At 39.0% G+C, this 19,932-nt stretch overlaps 1 protein-coding gene across 2 annotated transcripts in view; it reads left to right on the plus strand.

Moving 5' to 3' along the window:
- Positions 1-19,932, plus strand: part of ryr1b (ryanodine receptor 1b (skeletal)) — a 92,930-nt gene that overhangs the window by 11,936 nt on the left and 61,062 nt on the right. For both annotated transcript variants that reach the window (XM_084717474.1, XM_084717473.1), the window contains exons 2-14: positions 8,498-8,617; positions 8,722-8,823; positions 14,500-14,574; positions 14,699-14,777; positions 15,122-15,234; positions 15,339-15,438; positions 15,673-15,769; positions 15,864-15,938; positions 17,144-17,300; positions 17,432-17,596; positions 17,967-18,088; positions 18,291-18,477; positions 19,792-19,927. In XM_084717474.1, coding sequence (XP_084573600.1) covers positions 8,498-8,617; positions 8,722-8,823; positions 14,500-14,574; positions 14,699-14,777; positions 15,122-15,234; positions 15,339-15,438; positions 15,673-15,769; positions 15,864-15,938; positions 17,144-17,300; positions 17,432-17,596; positions 17,967-18,088; positions 18,291-18,477; positions 19,792-19,927 — 1,528 coding nt within the window. The remainder of the gene's footprint in view (positions 1-8,497; positions 8,618-8,721; positions 8,824-14,499; positions 14,575-14,698; positions 14,778-15,121; positions 15,235-15,338; positions 15,439-15,672; positions 15,770-15,863; positions 15,939-17,143; positions 17,301-17,431; positions 17,597-17,966; positions 18,089-18,290; positions 18,478-19,791; positions 19,928-19,932) is intronic.

Genomic DNA, 19,932 nt, shown 5'->3' on the forward strand with positions numbered 1-19,932 from the left:
GTATCTCCAAGTGAGACCTCTAAGTATCTGCTGGTCAGCAGAAGGAGGGAATGTGATAGTGACAGGTGCAGCCACCTAAAATAGGAGAGGAGTGGAGGGGGAAGGCCCAGAGCAGAGTGGTAGAGTGGTAGAGGTAATGGAAAAAGCAAGAGAAAAGAGGACGCCAATGAAATAATAGGCAAGAAGAGTACACTGAAGGAAATAGTGTCAAGCAAGTGAACATTATAAAGAGTAAGTGGGAGACAGTAACAAAAGCAGAATGCGAAAAAGGTAATTGATGAAAGCTTTAAATGTTCTGGACACTCTTCTGAGGGCAGTGAAAGATTTATCAGCAATGATTCAATGCAGCCCAATAACTTTTGTGCCTGAAGCCACCTATAATGTTTGTACTTTATAACTTATCTGCAAAACTCAGTCACCCATACAATATCAGACATGCACAGACACACTCATAGGGCTGTAATGAGTCCTGTAGCAGTATGAAACGGTTTCTCATTTTATATATGTTTTTTTTCCAACATGCATATAGCCAATGTTTAATGCTATAGGTGAAATAATTGTTGCTTTGTTGTTTGGTGTCAGACGGTCAGCAGGGACTCTTTCTTCCAATGTTGCAGCCACAAAAATCCTGACACTGATGAGTTAAAGCTGGAGTAGGCAGATTATTTTTGCGTCATTAACAAAAGCTCCATAATAACCTTTCAGCATACTGTAATTCAAGTGGTTTAAGAGAAAACTAGACCTCTGCTCCTCTTCTTGGCTCAGTTTTTGGGCTTTTGAAAATCTAACCCATGACAAGAGACTGTGGCCAATCACAGTCTTATCCCCAAAACGGAAGTATTTCACAACCTTGGAATGAGACTCAACAATCAACTATCTTTCTCCAGAATCAGTTTCTGCACCTTTAAGGAGACGGTCTGGCTATTTTAGAGGTGACATGTACATTGTAAGACATGGTGCGGAGGCATGGTGTGTACTGTATGTAACATAAACCCTCAGTCAGATCCTTTTAGTCACACTTGATGACACTTTTCATAACCTCAGGAAACACAGACAGCGCATTTACATAGACCATAATATTCCACAAATAATCAGAATTACAGCCCAGTCAGAAGAGACTGACCTGAACTAGCTAGATCAGAAGGAATTTTTCAATCTGATCGAGAGGGATGGTGTAAACCTTTGTAAATCTGTTCAGTAGGAAGCTAATAATCATGTAAACGCTTATTCTGATAATTCCTCTCAGGCAGGTATAAATACATTCTTTCTGTGCATGTCTGCCTCACATGGGGGAAGCTGATGTGTCACAAATGAGTTCCCGCAACAAAAACATGAAGGTAGCTGAACAGGATAGGTCAGTAGCATAAACAACTTTTTTTTTCTTTAAAAATTATTTAGAGGCATTGGTTCCTTATAAAAATAAGTAAAATTATCCCATAGAATCTTGAAGAGAAATGTTCGGAAGACAGGTGCAAAATAATGGTCAGGGAGAAAAGAGGAAGGTTGTTTGGGAGATTGTATTCCTGGAGATATTTTAGCAAGTAGAGGAGGAATCATGAGCGAGAGTGCATTATTTAGGAGAATGAGGGTGCCACAAGCCCTTCTGACTGCAGTCTGTGATGGAGGAGCCTGATGGTCTCTTCCAGTTTTCAAAGGGAAACCCCACAACCACTCTCCGTTCTGCCTTATTGAACTGTTTCCCTCTGCCACCCACATGCTGTGCAATCTGCTGTTCCTCACTCTTTTTATGTCTGCAGAAATATAATCAATGGCCTGAGGTGGCCTGCATCAGCACACTTTGATCAGGGCATTGGGCAGAAAGGACCATAAAGAAAGAATGGATATGTTATTCATTTGATGAGAGTGGTTTGATTACTTGGCAGGTTTTCGGCAGAGTGGCTGTGGCACTTTGTCAATTCAGAATATGAGAGTATGTCGTGAAAGCAAATAGTAAACTGAAATTTTTGCCTAAACCAATATTGAGATGAAAATATTTAGAAAGCAATCTTGAACTGAAATAAAGTTTGAAATAAAGGTTTGGGGAAAAGTTAAATTATCATTATAACTACCCTGTTATCTTACAAACAAAGTAAATAACAAAATGTAAAAAGTCAACAGGTTAATTATAAGCTTAATATGCAATTGCAAATATTGTCATTATCGAAATAATGCAGATATACGCCCCTATCAAAATGTATAAGATAAGAAAATATATAGAAATATGAGAAAATATGGACGAGAATAAACTTAGACAAAAATAATTTTGTCATCAAAACTATCAAAACCAAATAATTTCAAGTTGTTTTTATGTTTTTGTCTACTGGTCACAGGTTCTGTATCACTTTTGTTTGTGTTTTTCTATGGTGAAGAGGAGAAAGGCTTAACACTGTTGATATATTCTTAAAATAGTGTTTAATGTACCAACACACAGTTACAAGTCAAATCAGGAAAATTAGCTTTCTGGGCTCTGTAACTGGAAAAGCTAGCACAGAATAAATGCTGTAAGAAAAAAAGGAGTTTTCAGGAAAAATTGTTTAACTCTTACTCTGCCAGATGAAGTGATCTGCCTTATCTGCAAGGAACTTAATGTTAAACCCCATTAAAAGGCTAATCACAAATCCTACAACAAAGTTCACAAGCTTTGTTGTGCTGCATAATATGCTTGGTCCCCAAATAGGCACTCAGTCATTTTCAGTTTCACAGTTTTGAGTGTCATATTAGATTTTTTGAACAGTCAGCAAGTCCTGAACCAGATGCTTGCCTGCTACTAGGGAAGACAAACCTCCGAGCTACAGTTAGAAATGTGTCAGCACTTAGTTGAATATTTGTGTTCATTTTCCATCATAATATCAGTCAAGGCAGTGTAAAAATGTAGAACCAGAGTAGGGGTTTCAGGTACAATTTCACCTACTTCCAAGGTGCAAGGAGAGTGGAAAAAGGGCTCAAGAGGTAAAACTCCAGCAACACTTGTGGTATGGCGAACAACTTTATTCAGAATACCTATGTGTTTTGGCTTTTGGCCTTGATGATGACCCTGATGGAGAGTCTGAGAATAAAGTTGTTTGACATACTACAAGTGTTGCTGGAGTTTTACCTCTTGAGTGTGTAAAGATGATTCACACAACAGGTTATCAGACAATCTGATCTTATCTCTCTTGCTTTGATTACCTAGTGTATGGCTAAGCCTCTGCTGCCCCACCCTCCTCTCTGAACATGAGGATATCCTCCATAAACAGAAGTGTCGCTGCATGTGCACCAAACTAAACAATATAACACATTATACCTTATTGTTTTCTGATTGGCCAGCAGCAGTTTAACGCACATGTAGTTCGGCTCAAGTTTAATCACCATTTGAAATTCATCAGCTACCCAACGTATAACCATGGCAACATTAAAGAACACAGATGTCAAAGCTCACATCACTTCCTGACTGGAGGCCATGCGAATGAGCAAGTAAGCAAACAGCTTAGAGGTTCAGTTTTTCTTAATGAGGGTGTCCTAACCAGCTCAACATGTCAGCGAACACGCTGAGCGACGTGTTGCTTGGTTGAAAAATTGCTTGCCCTGGCTGTATTTCAGTGAAGTTTCACAGACCTCCAAAAAATTCATCTGGTTAAAATCAATGTGACATCCTTGATGTTTCTGTTTCCCATAATCAAAGCAGCCAACAAAGGAGGGTGACAGACTAATTAATGTGGTTGAGAAGAAGCAGCACCTTTTATATGATCCACAGCAGCCTTTTATTGGATATGTTCAAAAGGACAAGATTTGCAAGGAAAAAAGGGGGCTTTTTGGGAGTTACAAGTAACTAACTGTTCTCCAACTATATAGAAATAAGGCTTATTAGTAATTCTGTTAGTTATGAATAAGTAAGTCAGGCACTTAATTTACTCGTCACAGAGGGAGGAATCTCAAGTGTGCTGCTGCAGCATCACTCTTATCATATGTGGACAGTTGTTCGCTTGCATTGCTTCTAGTTAGTTCACAGTGTTTCCTCATTATCAACTGCAGCAAGCCAGCTGAGTTTAGTTATAAAAGGGTCATAACAGTAAGCTCTCGTTTCATAACTTTCAATCTTCAGTACAAAACTTATGTGTTGATGTGTCTTCTCAAACATTTTCTCATTCAGACTCGTTCAACTTCTTCTTCAGCTTTTCTCACTGCAAAGCTTTATTACAGCAAACTGTTGCACTACATCAGTCTCCGGTTTGTTTACATCTGCTTCCACTTGAAATCAGACATAATTTGAGATAATTCTCCCCAATGGTACATAATCTTAGTTGATTAACAATCAGTGTTTTATTGTGAACATCAACAGCAATTTAATTTTACATTACATTAATTTTAATCGACCAAAATTGGAATTGGTAAGTCAGACCCATAAAGAAATTGGAATCGGCCAAGAAAATTGGAATTGGTGCATCTCTAGTCCTGCATCTACCCTTTACTTTAGTAGAGCATAAGAACAGCGGAGGGGGAGGATATCTGTCACCATTTTGCATCTGTTTGCTTCCTGTTTAGGGTGGGCAGCGTGCCTGCTTGTCTGGGGAATCCTGTCTACCCTCTGTCTGCATGTGCACCATCAGACGGCCCTAGAGAATATACAAAGGTGTCTGCTTTCAGGCGCTATCTGTGCCCCTGGCTGTAAAGCTGTGCTGCATTACACACCTCTATTTGGACACACTAGTTTGTTTGTTTGTATAACTGTCTGTCAGTTTACATCCAATTGTCTCTACCCTTCCCTCTGACCCTGATCATGCACATAGTCCAGATGCTTCAGCCGCCAAGTCCAAACATGGTTTGGCTGTAATCCTACACTACCGTGTTTATGGGGCATCAAATGTGTTTCATGTGCATGTCTTTACCCTCTGTCCAGCTGTAAAATCAATGGGTGAGGTGGGTGGCAACCAGACAATACTGCCTACCTGTCTTGGCTCCATCAGATACAATCATGTGAGATTAACAAATAATCAGGAGTTGCAGTTGGCTCACAATAAAGCATCAGGTGCACATACTTCAAATCCTAAAAGCTGCCTCTATTAATATAAGGGTGAGATAAGCCCAAGGGTTTGTGTAGTCTCCAAGTCAGCTTTTCACGTGGTCAAATTGGAAGTGATTCACACAGTGTGACTCTTGGAAGGACACAGCTCTGTAGCTGCTGATGCACTTTACAGAGCACTATTATAAGTCTGAGTGCCCCAACATTCAGGTTGGAATAACGGGTCCAGCAAAGTATCTGCAAAGTGCTGGATAATGCTGGCTGAGGCTTATGTCTTTTTCTGATCATCAACTAGTCACCTTCACAGTTGATTGGTTAAAGGACCACTGTGTAGGATTTAGCATCATCTAATGTTGAGTTTGCACTCTCCCCTTTCAAGCATGTCAGAGAACTTATGGTGGCCATGAAAAACACAAATGGCCGTACCAAGGGCCAGTGTTGGTTTGTCTGTTCTGCACTGTAGAAACCATACCTATTAATATTATATTCAATTTCTGCCATATTCTGTCAACGAATCTCTGTAAATCTGACACCTTTAAGTCTGTAAAATAGTTTCAGATTCATTTCTGTAGATTTGAAGAATGAAATGAATACCTTTGAGTTGTGGACAAAACAAAACAATTGAGGACATTTCTTGGGCTTTGGGAAACCGTGATCAACATTTTTCACCATTTTATAGGCCAAACAAGTAAATGATTAATCAAGAAAATGATTGACAGTTTAATCGATAATGAACATAATCATTGGTTGCAGCCCTAAAAGTGATTTGCATATATGAAAAATTGATAAAGATGAAGTCAGTGAGCTAAAATATTCTCTGCCGGCGTTGTGCCTGTCCAGTGCCTGAACCCTTGAGCTCTCACAGCCCCCCTCTGGGTGCTCTGGCGTTTTGATCTTGCTTACAGAGGTACAGTAGAGTGTTTGAAGCAGAGTAAGTCTGCCATTCGAGATTGTGGCTGTAGAAATAGATGGAAGCCACCGGGCGGGTAGGACTGCTGTATAATGTTGGGGCATATATCGCCTACGGTTGTCATCTGATCGCACAGCTTGTCTCAGAGCAATGAGTCACTCGGTTACTTCAGTCTGCTTTTAGACACCCACAAGCTCAGCCCGATCTCCTTAACGGGGACTGCGGTCTGAGTCTGTGTGCACTGTCCTCAAAACACGACCAGTTTAGCCCAATTTACCCTTCTTGCTCAGCCCACTTCAGCTGAGCTTTTTCTGTGACCTTACAACTTCTCTACAGTGATGTCTCAGAACAGTTGTAATTTATATTCAGTCGTGAAACAAAGAGCATTGTCATCGTAATGTATATAGCTACTAGTCTGAAAAGTTTTGAAGTTGTGTGACTGGTAGTTGTTGTATGAGGGAGGGGATAAGATATTCCACTACTTTGTTTTAATATTATTGAGAACCTGATTTCTCTTTTGCATAATATCACAAATCTTGCTAAAAAGTCATGTTTGTATGGTCCACATACAGTTTCAGTAGCACTTGAGTTGGAAGTGATGTTGCTCATGTCTGCAGTGAAGGAGAGAGGGCACATTGCTCCACTTTCCAGAGTGCAAAGCAGGGAACACGAGGACAGGACAGAGGAGACATTTCAAGGCTGAGGAGAGATAGATGATAGCCCAGCCAGTGGAAGAGGGGACACTCTTCAGCCAACGAAACACTAGAGGCCTCTGGGTATAAGAGAGGAGTATATGTTATGAGGTCACTGATCTGCATCACTTTCCATTTTCCCGCTGTGTGCCACAGACATAGACAGGCAAACACGCCACCCTCGACCTCGCTTTAAAAGCCCGCCTATTCTCCTAAACACTCAGTCATGACACATCAGTGGTGCTGAATCACCGGGGCAAGACAGCGAGCAGGTCAAGAATGAGAAGACAGAATGATTCATGAGTTGTTAGATGAGAGAGGAGAAAGAGAGGAGAAAAGTCAGAAATTTGTCCAGAACTGTGGAGAGGAATATTAGTCTGGTTAAGTGATAGACTTGCATAATGACTGAGTAGAAGGAGCAGCTGAGAATGTGTCAGTGTCAGGTGTGGGTTTCACAGGGGAGGGGGTGTTTATCGCTGTATTTACACCAGTCTCTGGAGGGTCCAGGCATTGATGAGGAGCAACAAATTACTGTCTGTTAGCATTCTGCTTGTGCAATCGAGTTGTGTCTATCTATTGTGCCGGCCCAGAGGAACTGTTTGGAGTTTTCTTGACTGCCGATTTTTGCCACTTAATCACAAATTTTATATGTCATCTTTGAATACTTTACTTTTTTAATGCATTTTTTTCTACTTTGCAGGCAGTAATGAGTTTTTATTAATGTATGTATACAAACATCAATTTTCAGACTCTTAAAACTATCTTTAGTTGTGTAATCCATTGCGGCAAACATAATGTCTGTGTTTCTTTTCGGTGTTCTTTTATTGTTGTGTGCCAGTGTAGTGCAAATTCACTTGAAAAGTCATCAGTACAATAGCTTACAATGAAACAACTATGATAGAAATCAAAGCAAATTTAATGTTGACTGTGATAGATTACATGACTAAATTGAGTTTTAAGAGTTTGCTAATTGATGTCTATACAGTGTTTAAATACAAGAAAGAAAATGCATTCAAAAATCTAATAAACCTGTGCCTGTGCAAAATGTGCCTGTTTGGAACAGGCCGATTTCTTGGCTTCTGGTATTGCTGCTTGCAGCTTTCTCAAGTACTGCTCATCCAAACAACTTCACACTCAAGACTGCACATGACATGCCATGACATTTGCGTTCCCCAGAACAAGTCATTTGGTTGGAAAAGCTCACACGAAACAAAGCAAACTTATTGAATCGTGTTGCTCTGCACACAAGTATGGATGGGCGTTTCAAGCAAAAATAGTGTTGAACTTAATAGCAGATATGAGATAATCAACTGGCTGCTGTCATAACAGGTAGCTTTTTGGCACCAGGCTATTCCCAGGAATAAAAGCATTCAGGTCAAAGTTACATCACTGATGCTTGAAATGTTTGAGTTTAGTAAAACAATACAATCCGAGAATGCAACAAGCTGTACCCAGCATGCCCTTCAGCTAACAAACACAGAAGTTCAATAGTCTCCTGGTTGCACATGAACACAACATTTTCAGTCACTGTATTCTGTACAGCAAGCATCTATTTTTAGTTTATTCTATTTTTCTATTCTGTGCAGTTGGCAAGTTTTCCTCTTCAGCACTCCTTATGAAGCATGTCACTTTATTCAAGAAAAGGTCAGTATTGTACTCAACAATGCTGCACCAAATGTCAAGTCAGGCCAGTTTTCTTCAATAACTGCTACTTAAACAGAAAACAGTGTGTACTAAAATATGAAAAGGCAGGCATTGCAGGGACAACCAGCAACAACACTCATATCTGAGGGAACTATGTGTGTGATTGAAACCCAAAATTAGTGTGTTGAATAAAACCAGTGAATAAGTGTCCCTAAGCGTTTAATTGTTTTTTGTTTTTTTTTCTGGGCACAGGATGACCAGGTCGTTCTGCAGTGCACTGCCTCCGTCCTGAAGGAGCAGATTAAGCTCTGTCTGTCCTGTGAGGGCTTCGGGAACCGTCTTTGCTTCCTGGAAACCACATCCAACGCCCAGGTAATATTCTGATACCGTTCCTTCCTTTTGTTTTGCTCTGTGCTGCACGTAACCTGCCTTTTTATCAACTTTATTTCACCTCTGTGCTGTTTGTGTGTTTGCAGAATGTGCCCCCGGACCTGGCCATATGTACCTTCATTCTGGAGCAGTCCCTGTCGGTCCGTGCTCTGCAGGAGATGTTGGCCAACACGGTGGAGATGACTGAGGTAGGACTCAAAAACAGAGATAATGACATAAGTAATAGATAGAGGAATATATAAGAGGAAAGAGGATGGAGAGACTTAATTTTTCAGGCTTGTGAGAGACAGAGTAGGTCCTTTAGAGGAATATAACTTATGAATGACAAATGGTAGAGATGTAGAAAGATTTTCTCCATCCTTTCTGAGAGATAAAATATGTATCTGTTCTTTTTAAAATGTAATCTACTGCACCTATCTACTCTCCCTCTCACTGTCACAGGGACAGATTATTCAATTTTAATTGAGACTGCTGATGTAGATTTGAGATATAGAATCTGATTTTGTTGACAGATTTGCTTAAGCATACAGCTTTATGTTAGTCAAATATTTCTGTTACTGAGAGGACTACTGCAACATCTTTGGAAATATGTGTGCTTACTGTCTTATTGAATTAGATTAAGAAAATTAACACCAATCTAATCTCTACAGCCAGTATATTGCAAAGAAGTCAGGTTAGCTCAAAAAACTTAAAGCTCCTTAAAATATGCTTTCCAAAAATGTTGTCCTTTTTACTTGTTGTATCTTGGACATTATTAAAAACATTTTGAAATACCATTTAACAAACCAGCTGACACTCTGGATCCATACTCAACAAGCATTTGGACACAACACTTTTGTTTTTGCTCCCACTTTTTCAGTGAACACAAAAGGTGTATTTCTCTCAAATTTTCTTAACAAATTTATTAAAATCTGTGTTAGTGAGCACTCGTATGTGGCATTTAGAGGTGCAGATTAACCAGTATGATTAATGTACGGGTGTGTCTTGAACTGGTCACAAAAAAAGGACACTCTAAAATTTGCAGTTTTTGCTTGAAAAAAAAAAAAATTATTAAGCATTAAACTATGGCTATTTTCATAGAGGCTTACATATTATCTATAGTCTTTTTTTCAAGATATAACTGCACATTCTAAAGTGGCCCTTTATTAGTCCAATGCACATCTGTCCAAGAACCATGCTGTTAAAGCCGCATCTCTATGTGCCACACCTGTCAGGTTGATAGAATATCTTGGCAAAGGAGAAGTGCTCAGTAACAAGGATTTTAACAAATTTGAGAGAAATACACCTTTTATGTGCATACAATAAGTCTTAGATCTCTTACTTCAACTCATGAAAAATTAGAGAAAAAAAAATAAGTGTTGCATTTATATTTTTGTTGAGCATATTTCCTGACTATAACAGCTGCATCTCAGAAGTCTGTCTTCTTTTGAAGCTTTGCTCTCTTGTGGAACAAAACCTGCTGATTATCTCACTGTCTAACAAGATATGACTTGCAAACAAGACAGTTTTGGTGTCATTTGAAAACATGTAGTTTTCACAGAGGCTGTTTTCTTCTGCGTCTGTCTTGGCTAAAAAGCTACCAGATCTTTCCCGGTTTTGGACTCAGATTTGCTTTTTATCCTCGTGTGTGGATAAGAGGGCAACCAAGTGTATTTCCCATAGATATATTTTTTATTTTTGATCATCTTTTATGTTTATTCCAGCTTGGATACCCATATTTCTTACACATTTTTTTCCAGTATTATAATGTATGACATAAACAAGATATTCATAATTATTTGCAGATAATACATAAGTGTTTTATGAGTTCCACAACTGATTGTCTGTTTTTATGAATTGTATTTTATTATATTGTGTTTGATGTTAGGTTCCAGTCCATATTTTTTATTTTGTTTGTTTTTGTTAAGTAGGGCTTTTTTGTTTACATATGGACTGCGGATTGGGCCATTTAAATATAAATGCAATAATTCCTGTTTGGCTGTGAAGTCCATCATAAAACATATTGTACATCGTGATCCTTCAGTCTATGTGAGTACCATAGATGGAGTTAGTCCTTGCTTTTATTTTATTAGGATATTTTTTTACTTGTTATCTGACACCCCCTCCCTTCACTTCCCTTCTTGCTCTCTGCCAAGCAGGCAGTCGATTTGGACAAATGGGTATGTCTGTTAACATGTCTTTTTTCCTGTAACGTGTGTCCCAACCAACCTGGCAACTGTCCTCGTTCCTGTCCTGTAGCCCACTGGATGTTCTATTGAATGAAATAGTGCTGTATCATTCACACATCTCAGTTCATATCTGTTTAACCTTCACCTCAAGGTGGTGACCACTCTGTACACCTGTCATTAAATTTCAGCTACAGAAACTGATGGGGTCCATGGTTTTTAGAGTGATTTCTTATGCTGAGTTGCTCTCTATTTACTAAAAACTTTTGAAACATTTGATTATGAACAGTATTTAGTGCACTCTACTCATGCATTTGTTATAACCTAATTATATACCTTACAATAACAAACAGGTCTAACAATGTGTCACAATGCATCATTCATTTACATTTCATGCAGAAACACCACCAGCACATTCATTCCTATGCCCTCCTCATAAATTTGACCTTACATTGCTTGCTGTTCCTTTTTGTTTTCACACATTGTTCTTTGTTAAGTCTTTGATTGAGTGAAACAAATTTCTTTCCCCTGAGATTACATACTTCTGCAAAAACTGATTGTAATTAGACAAGCCTCACCTAAATTAGCTTACCTTAAAGGGACAGCTCATCCCAAAATCAAACATACATATTTTTCCTGTGGCCTGTAGTGCTCTGTCTAGTTCATTTTGCTGTGAGATGCCAAGTTTGGGAGATATTGGCTGTAGAGATGTGTAAGGTATAAAGAAAATAGTAACCAGGTCATGATTTCAGGAAAGAGACACTGCTATTGGATTTTATATTTTTGGTGCTTTAAGCCATTTAGCTCCATTATATTTGAGAGAAGCCATCTCTATGGCTAATATCTTCAAAACTCAGCAAGTCACACCAAAACAAACATGATAGATAAACAGCACTACAAGCCTGAGGAAAAATATGTATTTTTGATTTTGGAGTGAACTGTCCCTTTAAGGACACGAAAATCCACTCAATATGTAAAATTTTCATGTTTAAAACTGTCGTTTAGTGGTGTATTTTTCTTGTCCAGTGGATAACCAGCAAATCGTGTAATATAGCATCATTCTGATATGTTTGCAGCCATCTGGCAATCTAGGTTTTGATTTCAATTTCAAAGGCTCTCAGTTTTGCGTCAACATTCAAGAATCATAGAGCGTGAAATCACCAACATATCTATCAATTTATCAGTTTACTAAGTTTCAGCAACCTCAGCCAACCAGAATATAAAGCAGCCAAAAGACTTCCTTTAGTGCCACATTTCTAAAATTTATTACATCACAACTATAGTTTAAAGCAAAACGTTGATATTCATCCTTTGAGGTTGTCAACAAGCACTTGTGGACATGTTGAAAATCACAAACTGAAACAGCGGAGGGAAAGTGGACAAACCAATATACAGTATTTAATATCACATGTTGATGAAACACAATTGTTCAGAATTCAAAGATCAATCATTGGTTCAAATAAAATGAGGTTACTGAGAGCTGAAGTCTGAACCCTCTTCTAAACATCCTTTTCTTCTAACTTCTGTTCCACAAGCTTTCAGTTCTCAAATATTTTCCAGTAGTTGATTTATCTGCTTCAAAAGTGTGATAATCTGTTTGACGAAATAATAAATACTTTGTTGACACTTAACTGCAGCTCCCATGAATCTTAGACACAGGTATGCAATCAAAATGGCTAGTTTGTGCAATAATAGGGACTAGAATTATGATTCCATTTTATAAGTCCCATGTTTCAGCTTTTGTAAAAGACATGATTGTCTAGCTCAGGCTAATGGGCTTTAAGCTAGCCTCTCTTTGCAGCATTTCATTAATTGTGTTATCGTGGCTAGTTCTGGGAGTCCCTGGCCTCATGGAAATTGAAAGATGTGGATGAGCCAGCCTTCCAATAGTGAGCTGGGGATGAGAATAGCATGGCATGCGGCTCAGCGGAGGATTCCAACCACCTCTGTCAGGGGAGGATGGGGAAACCAGACACCCTCAGAGCTCTCACACACACATTCACTTGGGAAATCACCGCCACCTGCCCTAACCAAGCCCGGTGATAATGCAGATCAGGGTTAATGGTATAGCTACCACTTGACATACCTGCCCCTGAATCATCCTAGAGGATTATGGGTGCTTAACCCTGCAGAAAGGTTTTACATTACCTGGACTAAATGGTTGTTTTTGGCTAATCTATCTATAACTGTTGCAGTAATTATGTTTTCTTGTTGCATCCTTGCTGGATGTTGAGAAAAGGTAGGATGGATCAATGTTATGTTTGCTGTTGTGTGAGATACAGTCTGTTGTGACTGAATTCAAAGTTTTATTTTTTATTTTTTTTGCACTGTGTCCAACTTCATTAGTCACATCATTGTGATACCTTGTCTGAGAATTATGATTTATAGCTCAGTATTGTCCCAGTTTCAGCAATATTTCTATGCTGCTAGGTGGTTCTCAATGTTATTTTCTTGTACTTGTATAAAAATGGACCCCAAAATGTTCTGTACTGTATTGCTTAATATTTTTTGTCTTCAAATTATGCAATAAAGTATTCTTTTCAGGGATGTTTTTTTTTTTAATTTGTAAAAATACAATGATATAGCTTCGGGACACGTTCCACTTGTAAATTGCCACAGTTGTTTACATTCACTGAGCTCATCCATCCCGTTCTAATCGTACCTGTATTTTCACCCCTAAAATAAAACAGCAGTAGCATTTTATTGGTCCCTGAAGGATACCTGGAGATGAACAGTCTATGCTTACAAACCATATGCAACATGTACTGTAATATTAAAGGGATAATTCAGATTACTTGAAGGGGCTTAATGAGGTACTCATCAATAGTCAGTGTATTAGCTACAGTAGATGCTGGTTGACACACTCCCAGCAGAGAGGAGTGTCAGCACAGAAGCTAGTCATTGTACTGTTGTGGGCAGGGTCAGCAGCCAAACATATTTCAGCCACTTATAAAAAAGGCCCACTTAAAAAAAAAAAAAAAGAATTGGTAGCCATTCTACCACTTAATTTGTTAGTTCTTTGTTTGTGTTCTTGTGTGACTTTTACAATGTTAATTAGTATTTACAAAAGTCACACAATAACACAAACAAACTAACAGAATCGAAGCAGCAGTAGACCGGCAGCTCCTGTGTTCTTACATGGTAAAATCACTGCTTTGGAGTGAGCAAGCGTGATATTTGTCTTACATAACAGCAGTTTCCTGTCAGAACAGGCTGTCTGACAGCAAGGTGAAGGTGTGAAAATATTCTAAATATAGCGTACACGTAAACTAATATTGATTTTCTTAGGTGGGCCTTTTCAAAGTGGCTAAAAAGTGTTTTGCTGTTGACTCTGTCCACAGCAGTGCATTAGCTTCCGTGCTGGTACTCCTCTCTGTCTCCGACGTCTACTGTAGGTAAAACACTGACTCTTGATAAGTACCTAATATAACACCACTTCAAATAATCTAAGCTATCCCTTTAATATGAGTAACATACATCACTGTTAAATTGAACATATAGTGCTATCAACAACATAGAATTATAAAATGCAGTCTCAACAAACAAAAAAGTGTCAGTGGAAGTTGATGATGATGTTGTGATCCAGCCATTTACAGTTATTAATGGTTTGGACTTCTCTCTACTCCGTTTGATCAAGATTAAATTTTAAGTCTTGTCAGGCTGGTGTTTTAAATATTTCTGTCTCTTCTTCGCCTCCAGTCATCCCAAGGCGGAGGTCATCGTACCTTACTGTACGGTCATGCCATCCTTCTGAGACACAACCACTCAGGCATGGTAAGACTGCGTCCAAAGTTGGTTTAAAGAAAATTTATTTTTTATTCATGTCATTTACATATTTTTTTACCTGCATTTTGGCAAAACTCTGGTCATGTCCTGAATAAAAAAACTTTCTCCCCAGTACCTGAGCTGTTTGACTACATCTCGGTCACTCACAGACAAGCTGGCCTTTGATGTGGGCTTACAAGAAGATTCCACTGGTAAATCCAAACTTTTTCAAAATACAGCAGGATGCTCTAGGCCTGCATTTAACTGATTACTGAAACTCATTGTCCTCTAGTAGTATTGTTAAATTGTTAATACAGTTTTAGAGTTTTGCTGAGTTGGCCTTCTCGAGCTATTGATGAAAATGGAGTCTTCTGTTGCAATGCGTTTCTTTCACTTAGTAATTTGGCAGAGAAATATAAATGTGATAGCAGTTACTGTGAGGGAGCAGTATGTTGTGAACAAGCAGGGTTTTTGTTTTGTTGATATTTAAAGTGAACATATCCGTCAACCTCATTGGGGAAATTTAAGTAGTCGTGTGTTCTTCTTCATGTTGCAGGTGAGGCATGTTGGTGGACCATTCATCCAGCTTCAAAGCAGAGGTCAGAAGGTGAAAAGGTCAGGGTGGGTGACGACCTCATCCTTGTCAGTGTGTCCTCTGAGAGATACCTGGTGAGACTCTTCATACTCCATCCTTTTTTGCTGTAACACAGTGGAGGATTTTGATATATATACACTGTGCTAAAATGGTTTTTGTTCTTGTCCTCTGTCCTCAGCATCTGTCGTATGCCAGTGGAGATCTGATGGTGGATGCCTCCTTCATGCAGACATTGTGGAACATGAACCCAATTAGTTCAGGATGTGAACTAGCTGAGGGTAAGAATCTGCTTACACATTTTGCTCTATGGCCACCAATACTGTGCAGCTCTGGAAACATTTCAAACACACACACACACACACACACACACACACACACACACACACACACACACACACACTGAAATACATTGATAATCACTTAATCCACAATTGACATACATAAAGAGAAATGTACTCAGAGATTTATACACACATGTCCACACTCACTATTGTGTGTATTCCTCCTCTCAGGGTTTCTGACAGGAGGCCACGTTCTCAGGCTGTTCCACGGCCACATGGATGAGTGTCTGGCCATCGCTACACCAGAGGAAGGGGAGGAAAAGCGCAGGTAGGAGGAAGCAGAGCAGGTCTGAGCCGCAAAATACCCTGTCAATCTGAAACCATATATATACTTATATGTCTCTGCCCTGACTCTGCTACAGGATGGCTCACTATGAAGGTGGTGCGGTGTGCAGTCAGGCTCGATCCCTGTGGAGGTTGGAGCCTCTCAGAATCAGGTGATTGTCCCCTAAAGGCATTTAATAATAAATATGAAATTTGTACCAGATATGCTTGTCTTTTTGGAGTGGTGAGCTTAAAGTTTTGGATATTTTCTTTCCTGCTCTTTATATTGCATTGTGACATTTTACTTTAACAGTAACAGTTTTAATTATTCTTTTATTTTCAATTTAGTTAGCGGCTGAAAAAAAATAGAATGCTTGTGGGGGAAGGGAGAATAGAATGACATGAAACTAAAGTCCCCTACCATAATCGAACTGATTACATGGATGTTGTTACGTGCAAACAGTGGTGGAACATTTACTAAGGACATTTACTAGTACTGTAACTTGAGTATTTCCATTTTATCCTACCCTCTACGTCTACTTTTTACTCCACTAAGTTTGACAGCTTTAATTGCTGGGTACATTTCAGATTACAATTTTTCATACCCTTCCTGTCCAGTAAATACAGTGTATTTCTAAATTTGGTGACTTTGAATTAGAAATTTTCTGATTAACTTAAGGGTCAAATACTCTTTAAAACTATCTTTAATTAGCTGTAAATGCATCTGAAGCTGAAAATGAGAATGTTTTAGAGACTTTTTAGAGAATTGTAGTTCTCACAGGACATCAATGCTACATACATATGAGGACCTTATAGAATAGGATGCATTTCTTTAGAATAAACCACCCAACAGTTTAGTTCAGTTGAGCCCAGCCGTAAACATCTACAATAGTAAAATACAATATACACATTAATCCAGCAGTAATATTAATTCAGAAAAATCAGATATAATGGTAAAACACTGACAGCGATCAATTTACTGCACTATGGGTACTTTTACTTTTGATATTTTCGGTGCATTCTGCTGATAATACTTATGTAATGCTTTGAATGCAGGACTTTTACTTGAGGTGGAGTACTTTCACAGTGTCATATTAGTACTCATACTTCACTAAATGATCTGAATACATCTTACATCACTGCATGTAAACCTCTAGGCAATAAGGACACCCTATTTGTATATTAAGTATGTTTGTTCTTGTTGTTTTTAAACAAAGTGCCTGTGTTGTTACTTGTTCACACACTTTCTAATAACTGGTAAAAAAAAATCGCTTAAGAGATCTAAACAGCAAACACCAGAGAATGATAGTTAAACAGTAGTAATTAAAAGACTCAATTGGCTTTTTGATTATGATGGGTTTTTTTTCTCTGCGTGCAGCTGGAGCGGTAGCCACATGAAATGGGGGCAGTCTTTCCGTATTCGCCACATCACCACAGGCCGGTACCTGTGTCTGGATGAGGAGAAGGGTCTGTTGGTGGTCGACCCAGAGAAGGCCAACACCAAACTGTCTGCTTTCTGTTTCCGTGTTTCAAAGGTCAGAATTAACATTCTGAGTTTCTCTGGACTCTTGACTTTGGTTTCTGTTATTATGTTACAATTTCTTTTCTCATTGACCTGTCTGTGATTTTCTCCCAAACGTTCTTTCTTCCTGGTTCCCCTGAGCAGGAGAAAGTGGATGTGGCTCAGAAGCGTGATGTTGAGGGAATGGGCATTCCAGAGATAAAATATGGAGAGTCCATGTGCTTCGTCCAGCATGTGTCCACAGGCCTGTGGCTCACGTATGCCGCCCTGGATGCCAAAGCTGCTCGTTTGGGAATGATGAAGAGAAAGGTTAGGTTCTACCCTGGGGATCAAATAAGATAAAAACTGTCTTAATATAGCAGCAAAGGCTGAGTTAGTCCAGATTATGTATACAAGGGTATTGCAATCATCATGTCCAGACTCTCACATCTTTAATCATGCAACAATAAAAATGTGAAGACAAAAATAACCACCCTGTTATCAAGGGTTTGGATCATTTATTTGTCTTTGTTTGGCTGAAACTCTGTGTGGAAAAGTCACACATAATAATAAAAACAATGTAATACTGAAAATAAGCAGGAGCTTGGTTCTTAGCCACCAGAAAAAGATCTTGTAGGAGAAGGGCAGAGAGAACTGGGGTATATAATCTGTAATATAACTATGCTGTCTGTGTCCCCAGGTTATTCTGCACCAGGAGGGTCATATGGATGATGCCCTAACTGTGTCCCGCTCCCAAACTGAAGAGTCTCAAGCTGCTCGAATGATTTATAGCACGATGGGGCTCTTCAGGCAGTTCATCAAGTAAGTACATGCGTTTACAGATGTGCAGTAATGTTTATTAAAAAAAACTGCTGAATTGTTGAAATATAGTTACATATATATATATATATTGTTTTTTACAGTGTTGTAATGTGACCATATATTTATGTAAAACATAAAAAAAATTCAGAGGTATACAAAATGTGATTATACATTTGTTGTTGATTTGTTTGTGTTCTTCCAGGGGTTTGGACTCTCTGAGCGGGAAGAACAAGGCACCAGGGTCTGTGTCGCTTCCCCTAGAGGGGGTCATCCTCTCTCTTCAGGATCTCATCTTCTACTTTCGTCCTCCAGAGGAGGAACTGGAACACGAGGAGAAGCAGACCAAACTTCGCTCCCTACGCAACCGGCAGAACCTCTTCCAAGAGGAGGTAATCTGCATGCTGCCTGCACAGCCTCATACACCCTCAGACTTTTCTATTGATTTTCACTGTCTGTGCCTATAACTAAAATAAATTTGCTATGCAAAGGGGAACTTGCATTTTTGATACCATTGAGGACTTTCATGCCCTCATGTAGATTTGTTAACTTGTTTCATTGCTTTCATTACACACACATACAAACCTATTAGTGATGCACTGAGACTGGAACTAGTCAGTGTTCAGCATGACCAGATCTGGCTGGTGACCAGCTGGTCAGTCTCACGTATCTGATTCTATGCTGGTCAAATTCACACACATTCTCCTCACGATGGTTACATGTCTCATGTGCACAGCGACACAGACAATGATGTCACAGCCACAACAGTGCTGGTCACAGCCACACACACACAGACACGTTTGCATGAAGTCAGTGTTAGCGACTGATTCCAAGAACAGGATAAAGAAGGAGATGGAGCAGTTGAGCAGATGATGGTGTCACCGAACAACAGTAAATTTTCTAGCTGTTGAGGCTAATGTTAGCCAGCAACAGGCCACTGTTCACAGACTGACAATTAAAATCTCACCTCCAGTTCTGGCTGAAGAATAAACAACCTGTGTTAATGTATCTCCTCAAACATTTTCTCATCCAGACTCATTTAACTTGTGCCTCTGTTTTTCACACCGTACGTTTCACGTTTTGTATCTCGTGAGATCATGCTCCCCTCTGGTACATAATCTTAATATAGTAATATAATAAGGCCTGGATGTAACCTGGAGCACTTTTGGAGAAAATGTTAGAAAGGTTATTTAACGGTCAGTGTTTTATTATAAACATCCAATTTCATTTTACATTAAAGAAAAGTTACAAAAATGTCGTCTATTCTGTCTATTATAGTTCTTAGAAAAATTGAAAATTAGAATCAGCCAAAATTGTAATCGACAGGTCAGACCCTTAAAAATGGAAAGCAGAAAAGAAAAGTGCAATTGATGCATCTCTAACACCTGTACTGTTTTGTGAGACTTGGTGCTAACTTACATTTATTCTCTGGAAGCTTACTATAACCTCAACATTTAACCCTAACCTGAACCATTACAAGTACAAGCCTAACACCAGTTTTTAGTTTTATTGAGACAAAGAAAATTATACATGCAGTATACTGTTGTGTCAATGCAAGTTTTCATAATATGTAAGAAGTATCATTTTTACATTTTTAATGTTTTCTAAATGGCTTATTTTCAACATATTTTACAGTACTTTGATTTGCTTTGTGTCTGACTGGTGCCAAATAAATAAACTTGCCTTGATTTGTCTTTCCTTCTCAGGGAATGATCACCATCGTGCTGGAGTGCATCGACCGCCTGAACGTGTACAACACCGCTGCCCACTTTTCTGAATTTGCCGGGGAAGAAGCTGCAGAGTCCTGGAAGGAGATTGTCAACCTTCTTTATGAGCTGCTGGGTAGA

This window comes from Lutjanus erythropterus, chromosome 4 (genome assembly GCF_056507025.1).
Source record: "Lutjanus erythropterus isolate fLutEry1 chromosome 4, fLutEry1.hap2, whole genome shotgun sequence".
Classification (NCBI taxonomy): domain Eukaryota; kingdom Metazoa; phylum Chordata; class Actinopteri; order Lutjaniformes; family Lutjanidae; genus Lutjanus; species Lutjanus erythropterus.